This window comes from Enhydra lutris, unplaced genomic scaffold, assembly GCF_002288905.1.
Source record: "Enhydra lutris kenyoni isolate GAN:26980312 unplaced genomic scaffold, ASM228890v2 scaffoldscaffold5, whole genome shotgun sequence".
In the NCBI taxonomy this organism is placed as follows: Eukaryota; Metazoa; Chordata; class Mammalia; order Carnivora; family Mustelidae; genus Enhydra; species Enhydra lutris.
In genome coordinates this window covers 3,271,132-3,289,551 of record NW_019154089.1, presented here as the reverse complement: position 1 = coordinate 3,289,551, position 18,420 = coordinate 3,271,132, and the positions used below count along the sequence as shown (strand labels likewise).

At 47.6% G+C, this 18,420-nt stretch overlaps 1 protein-coding gene across 1 annotated transcript in view; it reads right to left on the bottom strand.

Annotated features, from left to right (window-relative positions):
* The window catches only part of LOC111141029 (SPARC/osteonectin, cwcv and kazal like domains proteoglycan 1), a 498,494-nt gene extending 492,292 nt beyond the window's left edge, over nt 1-6,202 (bottom strand). The window contains exon 1 of the mRNA XM_022493359.1: nt 6,017-6,202. Within this exon, the coding sequence (XP_022349067.1) occupies nt 6,017-6,202 (186 nt within the window). The remainder of the gene's footprint in view (nt 1-6,016) is intronic.
* Between the last annotated feature and the right edge of the window lie 12,218 nt (nt 6,203-18,420).

Here is an 18,420-nt window from a genome sequence, read left to right as displayed (position 1 = left end):
AACTGGATTTCAGTTACTTGAAATCTAGAGTTCTCACCAATAAGAGGGTTACTATCCCCACTTAACAAACGGAATGGAAAGTCAAGGATTCAGAGAGGACAAGTAATCTGACTACCTTGGGTTTAACTAACCAAGGTTTGGGAGGCCGCATGATAGGAAGCCTTGAGTCAGCCTGCTCAAACGACAGGGGCGTATTTTTTCCCTCCACAAGGGCCAAGGTGGAGACATGCAAGTCACCTCCCTATGCTCCTTTTTCTGTGCAGTGGGTTAATTTCTTGTTTAGCTTTACAGTGAGTGGGCAGTCCTCTGAGGACCCAGGTTTACCCAAGGGTCTATTAAATTCTTCATTCTGGGCACTGTCTTCTTTCTTAGAAGTACACAAAAACGGTACAGTTTAAAAGTAATGACATCTTATATTAGATGAAATAGGGTAAGAAGATACTTGTAACCTTGGGCAAACTGTTTAATCCTTTAGGGAAATTTATTTTGTTTGTAGTTATCTCATCTGGGGAGAGGAGATCCATCCAGGTGTGCCTGGGTCTGAGGAATTTCCTGAGGAACATCTATAGTCATCTCACCAGAAAAAAAGTAAAAAGAGTCATCCTCAAAGTGTTCAAGTTTAGATACTGAGTGTGATTGGTCTGAAACACACTATATTAGGTAAATAAGATATGATTAATTATAAAATATTTTATTACTAACATTACTGTATCTCTCCAAGCAAGATAAAAGAGTTGAGCTCATAATTACATCCTACTCCTCTAGGGGAATAACAGGCCCCATGATCCATTTGGGACACTTCTTGCTTTTGGAAATAATTTCATCAGTCTATAGGAAAGGAGTATCTTCTCAGCAATCCAGTTCAGCAGAAGCAGTACAGGGCAGCACTGGGGGAGGACCGGGAGAGGCAGGGAACTCAGCCCAGGAAGGTCGACTGAGGCAAGAAGCTCTCCCACCCTCGCCAGGCAAGAACTAGGTCTTCTCTGGCAAGGACAAGCTGAAGGTTAAGGACAGAAAACACAAGAATGGTCTCAGGCCTACAGACTCCCAAACTGTCTCTTTACAATGATTCCTTTGAAATAATTATTTCTACGAGTGGTCATTTAGTACAGGGGATTTAATACAGCAGGTTCATTAAAGAGAATCAGGATCACAAACTCATTTAAGTCTCCTTGAACCTGTTTAATCAAAATGATTTTCTGCTACTCTCTATTACAAGCCGAGTTTCTGTGGTGACAGATTAATGACTGATCCACTAAGCCACACCACCTCTCTTGTCACCAACTCTACTGACAGAGCCAGCCACTATTCTATCAATAAGCCCCATTTGCCCTTGAAACTCATGACAGCTGAGATGTTAAGATCAAAGGAGCAGATCAGACACTCACTGCCTCCCCAGTTCTGCTACAGAGACACCAAATCCCCCAGAGTGTACACCAAGAGGAGAAAGAATGCAGGCTGGTCCTTATGGTCTCATTAGAATTACAAACTCAGGTCACTCCAGACTAAGATAAATGCCAGCCAAGGCAACTTTCTGATTCTTCAGGCCTGCTCAAGGTAATTATCCTGGAGTTAAATGTCAAGTCTAGTTTCATGTGTGCATAAGAAAGAAAATGTCATGTTTGGTGTAAGCAACAATATTATTTTAATTACATCAGAAGCTCATTATTAGCAGAAGATAAGCCCTGATGTGACCCCTACAGTATGCCGTATCTACCTGGCTTCTGTTCCAGTTTGCCTCAAAGTAAGATTCTTCACTGATGGCCCTCAGACACGAAGTACGAAAGACTTACAACGTGATACCAAAGAAGCCTCACACCCTAAATCCACTCCACTCTTGACTGACTGCAAAACACAGCAAGAATCTGGAATCAGACTGCCTGGGTCCAGTCCAGGCTCTTCCACAGCCCAGCTCTGTAACTTGGGGCAACAGCCTCAACCTCCCAGTTGAAGTTGATAACGGTCGATAGCAGTACTTCTCCCCTAGGATGGTTATGAATTTTAAATGAGATAATATATGTAAAGGGCCTTAAACAATGTGGTTGGTTAACATCAGGTATTACCTACTTCTGTAATATTTTAATTTTTTAATTACAACCAGAATGTATGACTGTTATAAGAAAAAACTTCTCAAAAAAAAAAAAAAAGTAAGATAGAAATGCATGAAAACCTTAAAGTATTTCCTCCAGTAGACAAGAGGTTACTGAGCAAAGAAATCACATTATTTATCTTGTGCATGCTTACAGCCCACGCTGCCTAGCACATACTAGACAGTCAGATAGGTGTGGGAATGAATGTGCAAATAAATGTAAAAACGAACAGAGGAAAATTTCCTTAGAGGAATGACTATGAAAAGCAAAATCACACAGAAGAAAAACCTAGAGAATGACTGTAGCCTCTTGACCCCTCTATCTCAAACCACAGAGAAGTTAAATGTACGACCGTAGAAAACTGGAAATTATTGTACAACTTAACACAAACACCTGCCTTCTTCATCTTCTCCTGTGCAATACTGTATTTGTGCAAAAATCCCAGTCTCCATCTGACCAAAACATCCCAACAGCTCATCTTTATAAAAGAATGATGACCAAACAGACCACCAATTACATTTAGGAGCAAACATCTCCTAAGATCTCAACATTGTTCTGTTTCTCCTGGATCCCTCATTCCAGGCAACAAGCCATGGAGTAGTTCTGAAAGTTTTGTTTCTGTAAAGGAGACAGTGATTAAGTGTGTACCTAGAGCAACAGGACCACCTCAAAGTGCTAAGTAGTGGCTCTCAGGTCATCGTTGGCAATGCCACAGGACATTCAATGCAGGAGAGCAGGGAGCACACAGCCTGCCCATCACTTCCATTTCCAAGTAAGCCCAATAACCATCACCAAAGCATATGATCAACATTCTAAAAAGAGACTTTAGGACCTCATTTTCAGTTTCACAAGACCAAAAATCACTTCTAAATCTTTCTTCCCCAGGTGCCTGGGTGGTTCATTTGGTTGAGCAGCCAACTGTTGGTTTCAACTCAGGTAATAATCTTGAGGTGGTGAGATCAAGCCTTACATCGGGCTCGGTGCTCAGTGGGAGTCTGCTTGGGATTCTCTCTCTCCCTCTGCCTCTCCTCTCTCTCTTTCCTTCTCTCTTTCTCTCTCAGAAAAATAAATAAACCTTTAAAAAAGAAAAATTTAAAAAATTTAAAAACAAATCTCTGTCCCCTGAGGCAACAAGCTTTTTTTCACAATGATTTTCAAATATTGACAAGCACCATAACAGTAATCTCAGGACACAGTCTCTATAAGTTATCAGAGGCCTCAACAAAACAACTAAAACACTAGCAGAGAAGCAAGCTTTGTCGGCCTTAAGCAAGACCTGGCTTAGTGCAAACAATCAGGCTGGCTGGGCAACTGCCCCATTAGCTGGGTCTTCATCTACTGTCTACTGAACATCCAGTCTGTAGAGCAACCAACCTTTGTGGCCTGGTCCCAGAGAACAGAGGCTTTGTGGTTACTCCAAGTAAATGACCCAATGAAGATGCTTTAAGGTGGAGTCAAGGAGTGTCTAGTTTGAGTTTCACAACTTTGAAGAGGTTACTAGCCACAGCTGGTATCACAAGATCCCATGAAGCATATAAAATGGTTGATGATAAAACCTGTCTGGGACTTTCTCAACATTTTGAGATGTTTTTAAATGGTATGCTGGATAAAATGATCATTTTAAAAGAATATATGCTCATAAAAATCTTAACACCTAATATTCTCCAGAAATAACAAAAAATTCTCCAGAAACAAAAAAGATTTCAAGAATGCTTTGAACACAGAAGCATTTCTCTTATTAAGTTTCAGACATTTCTACAATAGTTAAGGCAGTCTTTCCTAAACATCGTAAGAATTACCTAGAATGTTCGTTTAAAACAGAGTTTTCCAGCAGTCGTTCCGGAAGTATGGAATCAGGCTTTCCAGGGGAGAAGTCTGCATGCTAGAATTTAACAAACACCCCAGGTGAGCTTCATGATACATCAGGTTCGGGACAACACTGACCCATGGATTAAAAAAATGTCACCATTTGCAAGCAAGATGAGAAATAGAGATGCTCAACTTTTAAAAATTTAAAGCTTAATGGGAAATAGGAATAACGTCGTGCTTATGATACACCAAGAGTAGAAACCTTTGAGCAGACACAAAAGCACAGTAAACCTTTCCACACCCTGAAGGCCAGCAAGCACAGGTGTTTTCAATCTGACCCAGGTGCCAATCTAACCAAGGCATTGACAAAGGTGTTCCTTCTCCTTTACATCCGGCCCAATTCTTCCGCCTCTAGCTGAAGTAAGCAACTGCCTTGTCCCTCCACTCTATCCAAAATGGAATGATAAAATACATTTTATTTTTTTTTAAGATTTTATTTATTTATTTGACAGACAGACATCGCAAGTAGGCAGAGAGACAGGCAGAGAGAGAGGAGGAAGCAGGCTCGCTGCTGAGCAGAGAGTCCGATGCGGGGCTCGATCCCAGGACCCTGGGATCATGACCTGAGCCAAAGGCAGAGGCTTAACCCACTGAGCCACCCAGGCACCCCGATAAAATACATTTTAAAATGCAAAATTATTTCTACCCTATTGAGTCCGCGAATGAAGCCTTCTTTGGGGGGCACCTTTTGGGCAGTTCAGCATCTTTTTCAGCCTAAGGCAAATAAAGTCATCACAGGACTCTTCCGAACGGAACAGAAAGGGGATGCCAGATGGTTAACAGAGCAGGTCAGGAACAGTGGGAGGTGTGCCAGGCATCTCATGGTTGGGAGAAGCAAAGAAGAAGTCTGCTGCCTAAGCCAAGCTCAAAATTACTGTGAAAGTTCATTGAAAGTGTTTGAAAGCACGTTTCAAAGAGAAGCAGCCCACAGTCAACTAAAGAGAGGAGGAAGAGGAACAGAGAGAGGAGGGAGAAGCCCTCACTGGAGACTGTGGGCACACCTGCTCCTCAGGGATGGGACCCGGAGAGATGCTCTTTACAAGTACAAGCAAATATCTGGATTCACTGAATTTCCTCAGACTTTTCTCCTGCAAAGGTGTGAGGCTACCAGAAACAGGGCTAGAAAAATCCAGGAAAGGGAGGGAGATCCCCGCACATCTCTCACCTAAAAGAACCCGGTGACAAGAACAGGGACTCTTGGGGCAGATCTGTCTCAAGGGCAGGAAACACTCATGTTAAGTGTCATACAAGTTCTCTCCCAGTCCCCTCCAAGCGCATGGCCCCAGCTACCTGGGAGAGCCTCTAGAAGAGTTGTCAGCAGCCCCCATAGCACCTGGGGCAGGGGGAAGGGAGTTGCCATCTGCTGGAAACACTGTGCCAGGTGTTTCTTGTCCTGCATCCTCTGGGACATACCTGTGGAACAGCAGCCCGCCTTGGGGACAAAAACAGGCAGCAGATGTGCCTGCCGGGGCTCCCCCAGAGGGCAGGAGACCAAACCCATGAGCAGTCAATCTACTCCCTTTCCCCTAAGACACCAAGGGTCAAAACCAACACACCTCCCCCACACTAGTACTGTCAACATTGAATGAGGCCCATTGCCACGACCCTCCAAAGCTCCTAGAACACCTGTCTCTAACACATCAGCTGAGCTCAGCCCCAAGCCTAACATCTGTAGCATGGAATCTTCTGGCACAGCCTAGAGACTGTCTAAATCACTGCTGCCCCAGGAAGGTTCTCTAGGGCCCTCGGTAAAGTCAACCATGAACATGAGGGGGACTGAGAGCCTGAGGAAGCCTCTCCGTTCAAATTCTGTTAGTCTCCTCCCCGAGTGATATGATAACACACACCTGGACCACAGGTCGCAGGCAAAGAGCATCAAGCCTTCGAAGTTGTCTTTAAAGTTCGTCTCCCGCGAGAGGCAGCCTCCGAACCCCGACCAACGAGCTGCGGTGAGCAGGTCTGCACCAATGCCCGCTCCACCCCGCCCCAGAGGCCCCCAGTCTCTGAGAGGCTCCCCAGCCCCCGCAGGGCCCGGCAGCAGCAGCAGCGGTACTCACGTCTCGAAAGCGGTTCCAGTACTTGTCCCGGTCGTACTGGGAGACGGTGCTCAGCCACTGGTCATTGTCTAGGAAATTGCCGTTGTTGGGGCCCGCGCCGCCCGCCAGCGCGTCCAGGTGCCGGCTCTCCACCTGGAGGAAGCACCACGCCGCGGCCGCCGCCGCCAGCACCGCGATCGCTGGCATCTGCGGGCAGGGGGCACGCCGGGGCGTGAGGCGGGAGGGTAGGGCCAGGCGAGCCCCTCGCGCTGCACCCGGCTCTCGGCGCCTCGGCGACCCGCCCGGGCTGTAGGGACTGGGCATCTCACCGCGGGGAAACGGTCATCCCCCGCACACCCGGGGAGCCTGTCGCGGATCTGGAGACCCGGGGACCCCTCTCACGAATGGGGGGCTTAGTTTCAAATGAAGAGGCTGCGTCACAAATTAGGGGCTGCTACCAAACTACAGAGGACCCCTGTCGCCTATTCTCCGGATGCCCCACAGACCGCTACTCTCAGATCAGGGTTTTCAGCACCCCTCCCTAAAAACCGGGAGCCCGGGATCCGCAAGCCGCACTCCCACAGACGGTGCCCAGAGCTCTGGGGTAGGGAGCGGGGAGAACCGGGCTCGGAGCAGCAGCCCAGGCTCCGGCTGAACCGGGCGCGGGTTGCGGGGAGGATGTACCCGCGGCGGGGGTGGGGGTCCCCCTCGCCCGCCCTGCCGCCTCGGCACGAGGGGCTCGCGGAGATACCCCCAGGCCCTGACCCTGCCAACATCCCGGTGGCCGCGGGGAGGTCCCAACTACGCCAAGTTGGGGCGCGGGGCTCCGCGGGGCACGTACCGTGGGGGCCGGCCCGGGTGCCCGCGTCCGAGTTGCTCGAGCTCGCGTGGTGCGGTCGCGGAGGAGGCTGATCTTCCGGCTCGCTCTCCTACGCTCCTGCCACCCGCCGCCGCGCGTCCGGCCGCTTTGTGAGCCCGCAGCGCTCTGGCTCCGCTCGCTCTCCAGCTCTCACGGGCGCGGCGACCGCGGGCGGAGGAGCCAGAGCGCACGAGCCGAGGCCTCTGGCGACCCCTGGCGGCCGCGCGCTGCCATGCCGCCCGCCCGACAGCCGCGCCGCCCCTGGGCCGGGAGCCTGGGACGTGGTTATCCACAGCTCAAGGCCGGGCTGAAACCAGTTTTCAGGCTCAAGCAGCTGACGGCGGGCGGAGACGAGTGAGGATACAAGGCCGAGAAGCCAGCCAGCGTTTAGACATTCTCAGAAGGAAGGTCGTCCGGGCCACCCAGGTCAGACTCACCTAGGTCGGGGGAGGAGAGGCCTTCTTAAAAATGCAGATTCCTGCCTCAAGCTCCAGACCTGCTGAATCAGCATTCCTTAGGAGGGCGCCCCATCCCCTCCCCCCTCCTCCCAGGTGAGTGAATTTCTGCCGTGGCCATTCCTGGTCGTGTGCCCACCTGCGTCTCTGCACTTCCGTGCCCCATGACTCTGCCCACGTCTGTCAGTGCCTTAAAACAGTCCGTCTGACCTCCATTACTATAATGTCTACACCCTTCTTTCCCCACGGTGGACCTGTGTGTATCTTTTCGTGTTCTTCTGCAGAGAAACCCATGTCTGCTTCTGTTCCCATCCCTTGAGAACTGGCCCCGGCACCAGCCTGTTGGATTTTCCTCGAGGGCAGGAAGGAGAAAGAGGAAAACTAAATCAGGCTTGGAGGGGAGGAAAGAGTGGGGCGCTGAACCTGACCTCCCCCTCCCCCACCATCTGGTTTCCAGGGCCTGGTCAAATAGGGCTGGAAAGGAATTAATGCAGTGCCCTGTGTGCATACAGGTGACACTCACCTGCTACCTTTCTCTTGTACAACCACACCCCATTCCTCAGACATCTGAGTGATACCTTCTCCCCTCTTCTGTCAACACAAACACACTTAAAACCATTTGTGGTACTTTCCTGATGAAAACCAAACTCAGAGTGAAGCCCCCAGACCCTGCACATCTGTCCCTGCTCTGGCTGCCTCTCATGCCACACTTTCCTCCTTTCCTGACTTCTTGGATAGGTTGGTCTTGGTACAGACCTAGTAGGAATAGGCTCCCCGCCCCCCCCCCCCAGCACGGGGTGCTCACTCCTGCCTCGGCCACTGTCCACACTCAGGCCAACATTGGCTTCATTAATTCACCTCTGTAGCCTATACATCCTGACATCTTCTGAGTAATGGTTGCTAAGACTCTTAGCCAAGACTTGCTAAGTGAGGCCCTCCTTGAGAACACATTTGTCCAGCTGTCAGCTCACTGCCCTTGAAATCCCTTTTCCACGTCTGTGCTCCCCACCTGGCTATAGCAAGGGGAGGACAGAGGCCATGTTTGGCTCATTCTTCTCTGCCCCCACTCCCCAGAGCCATGCTCCTGACACACAGCAAGGACTCAGAAAATAAGTGATGAAGGAGTGAATGAACGAATGAATGAATGGCACCCAGCTGTGGTCAGGGACCACACTTGGCCAACATTCCCCAACCTGCGTGGTGTGGTCAATTACAGGTCATGCCGCAGCAAATTTGGTTCCATGTCCTTTCAAGTGTGGAAATTGGATTGTGATGCTTCCTAAAAAGTAGCAGATGCTTATCCCAACATTGCTCTGACTGATTTACATTCCTAGAAGCATTCATGAGAGGGAGAAAAAGGAGTGGAGGCACAGCTATGTATTGGGGGCCCCATGTCTTCCACGGTTCCTTTTATTATGGAGGGATGTTCGGTATTTCAGGATCCTGTCCTGGCTGCATCAGAGTCAGAGAGAGGTTTAATGATGGAGAGAGCGTTTCTTAGTTCTCATAGAAACCCAACCAAGCAGCCACTTCGCCATTTCTCTGCCCAATTTGACAGCAAAACTTCTCCAAAGAGTTGTCCCCAAATGTCATTCTGCCTCCTCAGCTCCAGTTCTTACTTTTTTTCCGCCCACTCTCATGTGCTTTTCATCCTCACTGACTAACTGAAGTGACTTGTCACCATCGGCAACCTCCTCCAAGTCATCACACTGAGTGGGAGACCTCAGTCCTCCCCTTCTTGGCCTCCGAGAGGTTCCTAGAGGCTCCTGTGGCATCAGCCCAGCTGGCTCTCCCACTCCCTGCTGGGCATGCCCACCGGTCATTTTCAGGGCTCAGGCCTGGGCCCTCTACTCTGTCTACCCTGTGTCCCTGGGCATTCCCAGTCCTGTCCTGAGATGCGGCCGTTGCATTTCCAGCCCCAAAGTGTCTGGTGACTTCCAGCTGTACATCCAATTTCGTACTTGACATCTCCTCCAATGCCCTATGAGTATGTCAGACTGGACTGCGTGAAACCAGGAGTCTAGATTTCCCTCTGTGAACCTATGCTCTGAGAGCTCCCTATTACAGTAAATATAATCCCATACACATGACTGTGAAGGCCAGAAACCTGGGAGAAATCTTCTGTCCCTTATTTGTCCTCGCTACTCACCTCCTATCCAGTGAGCTGACCCGTTCCACTGCCCACCACCCCTCCAGTCCATCCACTTCGCTCCACCCATATGGCACCCCAGGGGTCCGCAACCACTGCTGCTCACCTGGAGGACCACACTGGCTTCTCCCTTAGTCTCCCCGATTCTTTCATTTCCCCTCCAATCCGTTATCCATTCAGGATAATCGCTTCCTAACAGAAATCATTCCCTTGGAAGAACTATTCAATGGCTCACCGTGACATGAAAACAAAACCCCAAACTCTTTCCCATGACTGAGTAAGTCCTGTACTATCTGGCCCTTCTCCCCCCAAGTCCCTGGATTCTCGCAGTACTCCTTGCCATGGTCTTTGCACACAATGCAAGCATGCTCCCACCCCAGGTACTCAGCACTGGCCGGGCGCTTGGCCTGGGATGCACTCTTCCTGCACTTCCCAGCTCAACTTGGTGTCACACCCCCTCAGGGAGGGCTTCCCTGACCACCGCATCTAAAAACAGGCCCTCCCCAGCCCAGCGCATCACCACTCTCTAGGCCTTGCACCTGGTTGTCCCGTAAAAGTATTTGGTTCCTTTGTCTCTTTTCCAGTCCAAAGGTTAATTCCAGGAGGACATACATAGTGTCTTTTTTACTCCTGTATCCCCCAGGCTTATCTCAGAGCCTGGCAGTCAACGTACACTCAATAAATACTTACCCATGAATGAATGAATGAATGAAGCACATTCCATCGCCCTTCATGCATTCCAAAGTTTGGAAACTGTCTAGAGGCATTTCCTTTGGTAGCCCTTAAATCCCTCGTTCTGCCTATCCAAGCTCTGCCTTTCTGGCAGGGCCTGTCCCCCATTTAATCAGAGGGCATCTGCTCTTGTCCAGTCTCCAAGTGCACGACTGGAACCTTCCCGGGAACCACCCACTGGGGTGGGCAGGGCAGCCAGAGCACCACGGGCAGGTGTGGGGGCGCTGAATCTGGCCGGAGCCGAGAAAGGACGTAACCTTGGAACAGGGGCAAGGAGGCTGGAAGCTGGAGACCTGCCATGAACACAGCCAGCTCTTGAGGGCAGAAATGTCAGATTTATTTGGCTGCGGGAAGTACCCGGGACCAAAATCAATACTGAGCCTTGGGGCTGTATTTCTGTTTTTCATTGGCTGACGCACGACTATAATAACTCCTTGTTTTAACATAGTTCTTCTTTCCAAAGTGCTCCACGTGTTTTATTTTCAGTTTAATGGAGCCTCAGACACATGCTCCTGGAGAGTCTGAAGCAGACATAACCATCACCGTTCTATGCTGAGGAGAGGGGAGCAGAGAAAGGTTAGATGAATTGCTGAAGGTCGCAGAAGGAGGAAGGCGGGTCTCAGAGTGGGAAGTTGTGAGTGTAGCCCCCACTCCAGGGTGCTCGGCTGGCTGCAATGAGAACCACCCATTGGGCTCCATGGGATAAAAGAGGCACCTGCGATACTCACCTTGTCATCAACCCAGATTAATGTTTAGCTGCAGCCTCCTATCTCCCTCCTACATGGCATCTCCATTGGGTCATTTTGCCACCACTTTGAATTCGGCGTGTCCAAATTGGAATGCCTGAGCCTTGCCTCCTCGTTAAACCCGCTCCCCACCCATGTGCCCACCTCAGGAAAACCAGCACCACCCCAAATGCCAGTGTCACTCCGACTCCCTCCTGAGCCCCCACTTTCAGCAAATCACCAATATGCCAAGTCCCCCTCGGCGGTATTTCTCTGCCCACTGCTACACCTCTAGAATCCACTCCCCCGCCACCTTTCATCTGCACCGCATGGAGCCCCCGACAAGGGTCTTCGTCTCTCCGCTAGACATGTGTGATTCGCTCTCTCCACGGGCACCAGAACAGCCCTCTCTCAGTGGAAACGTGACCACATCTCTCTCCTTTACTGACCTGCCCATGCTGTCAGGATGAGGATCAAGCCCCAAACCGAGACTCCCTCTGCACCCTGCTAAGCCTGGACCCTGCCAGCCCCCTTGGTCCCACATAGCCCATTTCTCTTTTCCCTCTGATTTCCTGTCCCCCTAACCCCCTCCACTTCAGGGCCTACAGCCTAGATGCTCGCCTTACTCCCTGCCCTTCTCCTAGCCAGCCCCTGCTCACCCTTCTGATTAATTACGGCTTCACATAAAGTCCTCAGAAAAGGCTCTCCTGACCCTAGCCTCCTCACTGCACTCTTCACAGCTGCAAAATGTCCATCCACCACCAGACCTTCGGGGTACAAGGGTCTGGCATATCTGTCTTGTTTGCTGTTGACCCCACAGTGCTTTAAAAAAGCATCTGGTACCCAGGAGGTACACAGTAAATACTGGGTCAATCAGTGAATGCTTATGGCTCAATGGATTTATTTCCTTCCCTTCTCAAAAGCAAAGCAGCTCCCAGGTTTCTGTCGGTGTCTTCACTCCCAAACCCTCCATGGATGGAAGCTGGGATCAATGAGGGATGACATGACCACTCCATTCCCAGGCTGGCTGCTGCTTTGAGGGTGAACAGATCCTGGCCCCAAGAAGAGGAAAAATGAAATAGGCACGTTTCTTGGCACCACTGAAAAGAGTTCACCCAGCAGGACCTATAACTTTTACGAAGATGTCCATTTCTCCTATTGATTATATGTATCCAGCCGAGCCAGGCTCACTCCATCTCCCTGCAGCCCCCATGGCCATTCCCACCCCACACGCATACTGTCTTGCTCTCTTTCCCATCATGCAGAGCCATTGTGCATGGGCAACCCAGCTTGGGAGAAATTGATTTTAAGCAAATGAATACCTCACAAAGAAATGAAAATAACCCTCAGAAATGACTAATGGCCAAGCAACTACCTAGAGACAAAGCAGAAGGAGCCAAAGTCCTACCCACAGAGAAAAAAAAATACTAGAAACATTTGCTGATGTACAGCGGACATATCACAGATCCTACAATCCCATGTGTTATATAATGTTCACAACAACCTCCTATAAAGTACGCCCCATTTCCCAGATGGAGACACTGAGTCCCACAGTTGTGTCACCACTCATCCAGGATCCCTCAGTGAGTAAACAGAAGAGCCAGGATTTGAACCAGGCACTACCTGATATCAAAGGTTCCTTCTGACCCACCAGAGCACTCAGCCTCACCACTGCCATCTCCCTCTCTGCCCTCTGCATTTCCCTCATCTCCTACATGAAAGCTCACACTAGTAAAAAGTCACCTTTTCATGTAAATGGGCTGTTCCTAATTCACTTATACACAATATCTGTTGTTCTCATGAAGTTTAGCGCCTGTTCCCTGAAGGGTATAGTCAGCAAGATGTTAAAATAGGAAATCATGCTCATTATTTATGACTTGACTGTCTGCACTTCAGGAAGCACTGACAATGGGGGCTCCTTGAACATGGTGCCAAAGGGCTCAACGTGACTCGGGATCCACGGTGAGGATGTAAGCTCACCAGCATGGAGTGTAAACTAGCATTTGGGCACCAGGGTCCCATGTGTGGTCCTCATCCACATCTCTACATCAGAAAGTGATGGCTGCTTGCTTACAAGGTGCCTGGTGAAACGGGGTGAGGTGCTGTCTTGACCCAGCTCTGTGGTCCTGCAGGGAGAATCGAATCAGGTGTCCAATGATTGCAGATCAAAGACTTCCAAGGAAGGACGCATCTGTGAAAAGTCACTGGGGATGGAGAGGCCACCTCAGAATCTTCATTTCATCATTCAACAATCAGCTATGGAGCAGAACCTTAGCGCCAGGCTAGAGGACCCTCAGGACATAACAGTTGAATGGGACAGTTACAGGCCTTGCCCTCATGGAGCTTATTCTCACAGGGAAGACCTCAATGCTGGTTTGCAGCACTGGAGGCATGCTTACTTGGGCCAGCTGGAGAGAATTCATCTCTGTTTGATTCCTCTATGCTCTTACAGGTCCCCAAAAATCTGACACCCATCTGCCTAGAATATTTTCCCAACTCTTCAGTAGCTAAAACAATCCTTGGAGGTTGTAAGACCCCATCAGCTGTCAGATGCATCCCATTTCAGAGAAGTTAGAACAGCATCCATCAATAAAACAATGCAGTGCCCACATCAGAGGGTTATCAAGAGGACCTGGAGAGGTTAAATAACTTGCTCAGGATTATAAGGGATCTGATCCCAGGCACTGTGGCTAAGTCCCTCTCTACACTTAGAGAAGGGACAGCCTCACTCATTTCCCCTTACACTATGCTCTGAGATGGGAAATAGGAAGATACCTCACCTCTGGACTGAATAACAAGCCCTTAGAGACTTGAAGATAATTATCTTTTCTCCTCCCAGAAAAGCCATCTAAGCTCCTTTTTTTTCTCATTAACTTTGTGTTCATTTAAAGATGAGAAAAGCACCCACATGTTGGCCTCAGCCTTAATACACAATACAAAGATTCACAGTGGGCTGGCAGGGACCCTCCTCCCTCTCAGGGTCTGCATCAGAATTCTGCCTTTAGAAGTGCTTTTGCTTGGGGATCCTGCAGGTTCACCCCTTGCAGAGGTGGAAGCCAGGGCGTACGAAGTCAACAGAGAGCTTGGTGGTCCACCAGAGAACAAGGGCTGGGGAAAGGGGCCCCAGCTCAGCAAGGATCTCAAGACTGAGCACAAAAATACAGTTCTTCATGGAGGGAGCTCTCCAAGAATCTTTCAAGCTGAAATGGAGATGAGAGAGCAAACGTAGAGCTGGAGAAGCCACGCAGAGCCAAGTGGGCCTTAAAAACACAAAGAAATGAACCAGACTAGTCTGCTGAGTCCCCAGAGGAGTCTGAGCATTAACTGTCTTAATGGAACATGAACTAACTGGAAAAGATTTCTAAGACTATTCAGCAACTGGCTTGAACTAAAACCAAACTTCCCATAAATATTTCCTACCCAAACTCCCCAAATGGAATACAGATGGGTCAGCAAAGACCAACCCTCTAAACTGAACGGGCTCAAGCCCCCAGGAATGAAAAATGCTATGAAGGCATCATCTCAAGGCGAGACAGTGCCAGAAGGCCTTAGTGCATCAGTGAGAAGACACAGACCTCCATCCCTGTGGTAACTACACACAGCCTGGAGGCTCTGATGAACCCTGGTTCAAACATCAGCTCAGCCTCCTACGAGCTCTGGACTCAAAGACTAACTGGTTAATCCCTTTGGCCCCATTTGTTTGCCTGTAAAATGAAGAAAATAATGGTTTACCTTTTTTATAGGGCTGTGAGGAGGGTTAAGAGGGATGTAAAACTTGCCTAATGTCTACGCATGGGAAACACTATAAATATGATATGTCAGTGTCAGTGCTGTTCCTATAAGATGCTTTACAGCTTATCGTGTGATTTCTTATTAAAATCTCACATATGCGGCTCACATAAGCAGGTGCATTCACCCCTTTAGAAACTGAGAAACACAGACTCAGAGTAAAAATTTTAATCACTTACACACTCCTCTCCAGTAGATTTTTCTTTAAAGTCAAAGTGTTGGGAAGAATTTGCCTGACTACACGTAGATTTGCCTATAATTTACAGTTGCCTACAACTATGAAAGACATCCTCAGGCAATTTGCAAGTTAAATTTGTATCATTTCACTCAAGGCATGAAGCGAAAATGGAGTTATCAAGCCAAGGAGAACTGTAGGGGAGACAGCAGGGGTCCTGAGAAGCTCTCCCAAGATTTTCAGTGGGAGAAGACCTAATTTAGAAAGTTAGCGAGTGCCCAACAAAGAAATATTACACAGGTCATTAAAAGGATGGCTATAAAACCTATGAAGCAATATGGAGACACATAGTGTAATAAAAGCAAAAATCAAGTTGTAGAATTGGATGTCCAGAAGGATTTCAGCAGGAAAGAAGGTAGAAAAAACAAGTAAACACCCCAGGCTAGCAGTGGCTATGTTAAGGCAGAACTGTGGGCAGTGTTCTTTCCCTTCTTCCAAAGATATCTCAGTGTGGAAGTATAGCATAAATAGTATATCCTGTAAGAGGAACATAAACCCTAGACATAGAGAGACCTGAGTTTGGATCTCAGCTCTGTCCCTTAACGCCTCTGTGATTGCTACAAGTTTTTCACTCCCTCTCTGCTTCCATTTCCTTATTTGTGATATGTAGTTAATGATAGCACATACCTATCAGGATCTGGGGACGATAATATAGGCAAACAGTGCTTTGAATCACACCTGCTCAATTAACTTTAAATGAGTATTCATAAGCAAAAGGAGAACCTCACTCCTCACCCCTCTCTCCTCTTCAACATCGGGGTTTGGCCAAGAGTTTTGCTATGGTGTTGACTCCTGTCAGTCCTCATGTTCTAATGAAGGTAGTGGAGAGAGAATTAAATTGGTTGTGTGGTCCAATTTTTTTTAAATTTTTTTAAATTTATTTATTTTGACAGAGAGAGATCACAAGTAGGCAGAGAGGCAGGCACAGAGAGAGAGAGAGAGAGGAGGAAGCAGGCTCCCCGCTGAGCAGAGAGCCTGACGTGGGGTCCGATCCCAGGACCCTGAGACCATGACCTGAGCTGAAGGCAGAGGCTTTAACCCACTGAGCCACCCAGGCACCCCATGTGGTCCAATTTTTTAAAAAGATATCATTTATTTGTTTATTTATTTATTTATTTATTTATTAGAGAGAGAGAGAGAGCCTGAGGAGGGGGAGGAACAGAAGGGGAGGGAAAAGTAGGGGAAAGAACCTCAAGCACTCTTGGTGCTGAGCGTGGAGCCCAACATGGGGCTCTATCTCATGACCCATGACCTGAGCCAAAACCAAGAGTTGGATGCTTAACTGTTTACATCACCCAAGTGCTCCATGAGGCCCAATTAATGCCTATTTTCCTGCATGTCCCCAGGACTCCATTTCTGCTCTCCTAAAGTGAGGGAAGAGGACTATAGCGCCTCTACTCCAGCATTCAACTCTGAGGAGGTGTGAGGTACCATTGACATTAACAATAGAAGTTTCCATATACTTTGAATCCATTAAAAAGAGACTTCAAACAAATCAGAGAAGCAAAAAATAAATCAATGAGAAAATGGGCAAAGGCTTTGAACCAACAATTTACCAAAGATATAGAAATGGCCAAATTGTCTGAGTCAACTGCATAGTAACCAAAATAATGCACATTAAAAAAAGAACAACCTATCAAATTTGCGAAGATGTCTTTATTCATTATTTTCTGGTTGACAGATATGGGGAAAAGTCTCGTTTCTACACTGTCTGTGGGCTCATAAACTGTGAGGCACACCCTCCAGGGCACAATGCTCCTGGAGGCCAAGTTCCTGACACTTATTTTAAGAGTCATAAAGTGCTTGTGACTTTGACCCTTCAACTTGACCCATAGGAATTTAACCTAGTAAGATAACTATGAGAATGTACAAAGATTTGTCGACAACTCATACATGGAATTCAAGAAACAAAACAGACGAACATAGAGGAAGGGAAGAAAAGATAAAATAAGATGAAAACAGAAAGGGAGGTAAACCATAAGAGACTCTTAACTACAGTAAACAAACTGAGGGTCACTGGAAGGGAGGTGGAGGGGAATGGGGGTAACTGGGTGATGGGCATTAAGGAGGACATGTGATGGAGTGAGCATTGAGTATCATATGCAACTGATGAATCACTAAATTCTACCCCTGAAGCTAATAACACACTATATGTTAAATAAATTGAATTTAAATAAAAATTTTTAAAAAGAATAATATGTAGCCATTAAATTAGGTTATTTGAACATGAACATTTGAACTGCCAGGAACATATGACATTAACCAAATAAAAATAATCTGTCAGTGTTATCTGAGGTCAGTTCCACAGAAGCAGTCTGAGGCAAGGATTCCTGAGAAAGTGATTATTGAGAGAGTGCTGTGGAGATAAGGGGAGCAAATCTGGAGAAGAATTTTAGCCTGGATCCACGGGAGCTTTGCAACAGGGTTGCACCCCCGTGTTGGTGTCCCATGAGGGACTGGTCTTTCATTTCCCCATGGCACTGACTGCTGACTAGCAGAGGTGTGAGGTATGAGGGTATATAACCAATCAAGACATCCCTGCCAAGGGTAAGTCTCCTGAAATGCAGATGAATGAAACTGGAACACTTTCATACACCATACACAAAAATAAATTTGGAATGGATGAAGGACCTAGATGTAAGAGAGGGAGCCACCAAAATCCATGAGGAGAAAGCAGGCAGCAACCTCTTTGACCTTGGCCACAGCAACATCTTACGAGACACGTCTGCAGAGGCAAAGGAAACAAAAGCAAAAATGAACTACTGGGACCTCAACAAGATAAAAATCTTCTGCACAAGAAAGAAAACAATCAACAAAACTAAAAGGCAACCAATGGAATGAGAGAAGATATTCGCAAATGACATAGCAGATAAAAGGTTAGTATCCAAAATCTATAAAGAACTAATCAAACTCAATACCCAAAAAAATAAATAATCCAGTTAAGTAATGGGCAGAAGGCACGAATACACAATTTTCCAAAGAAGATATCCAGATAACTAACAGACACATAAGAAGATGCTCACCATCACTCATATCAGGGAAACACAAATCAAAACCATGAGATACCACCTCACACTGAGCAGAATGGCTAAAATCAACAAGTCAGGAAACAACAGATGTTGGCGAGGATGCAGAGAAAGGGGAACAGTCTCACACTGTTGGTGGGAATGCAAGCTGGTGCAGCCACTCTGGAAAACAGTATGGAGGTTCCTCAAAAAGTTAAAAATAGAACTACCCTATGACCCAGCAACTACACTACTAGATATTTATCCAAAGGATATATAATGCTGATTAGAAGGGGTGCATGCACCCCAATGTTTATAGCAGCACTATCAACAATAATCAAATTATGGAAAATGTCCATTGACTGATGAATGGATAAAGACAACGATGTTGTATATATACAATACATACATTATATATTATATATATATATATATATATATATATATATATACACACATTTATTTATTTATTTATT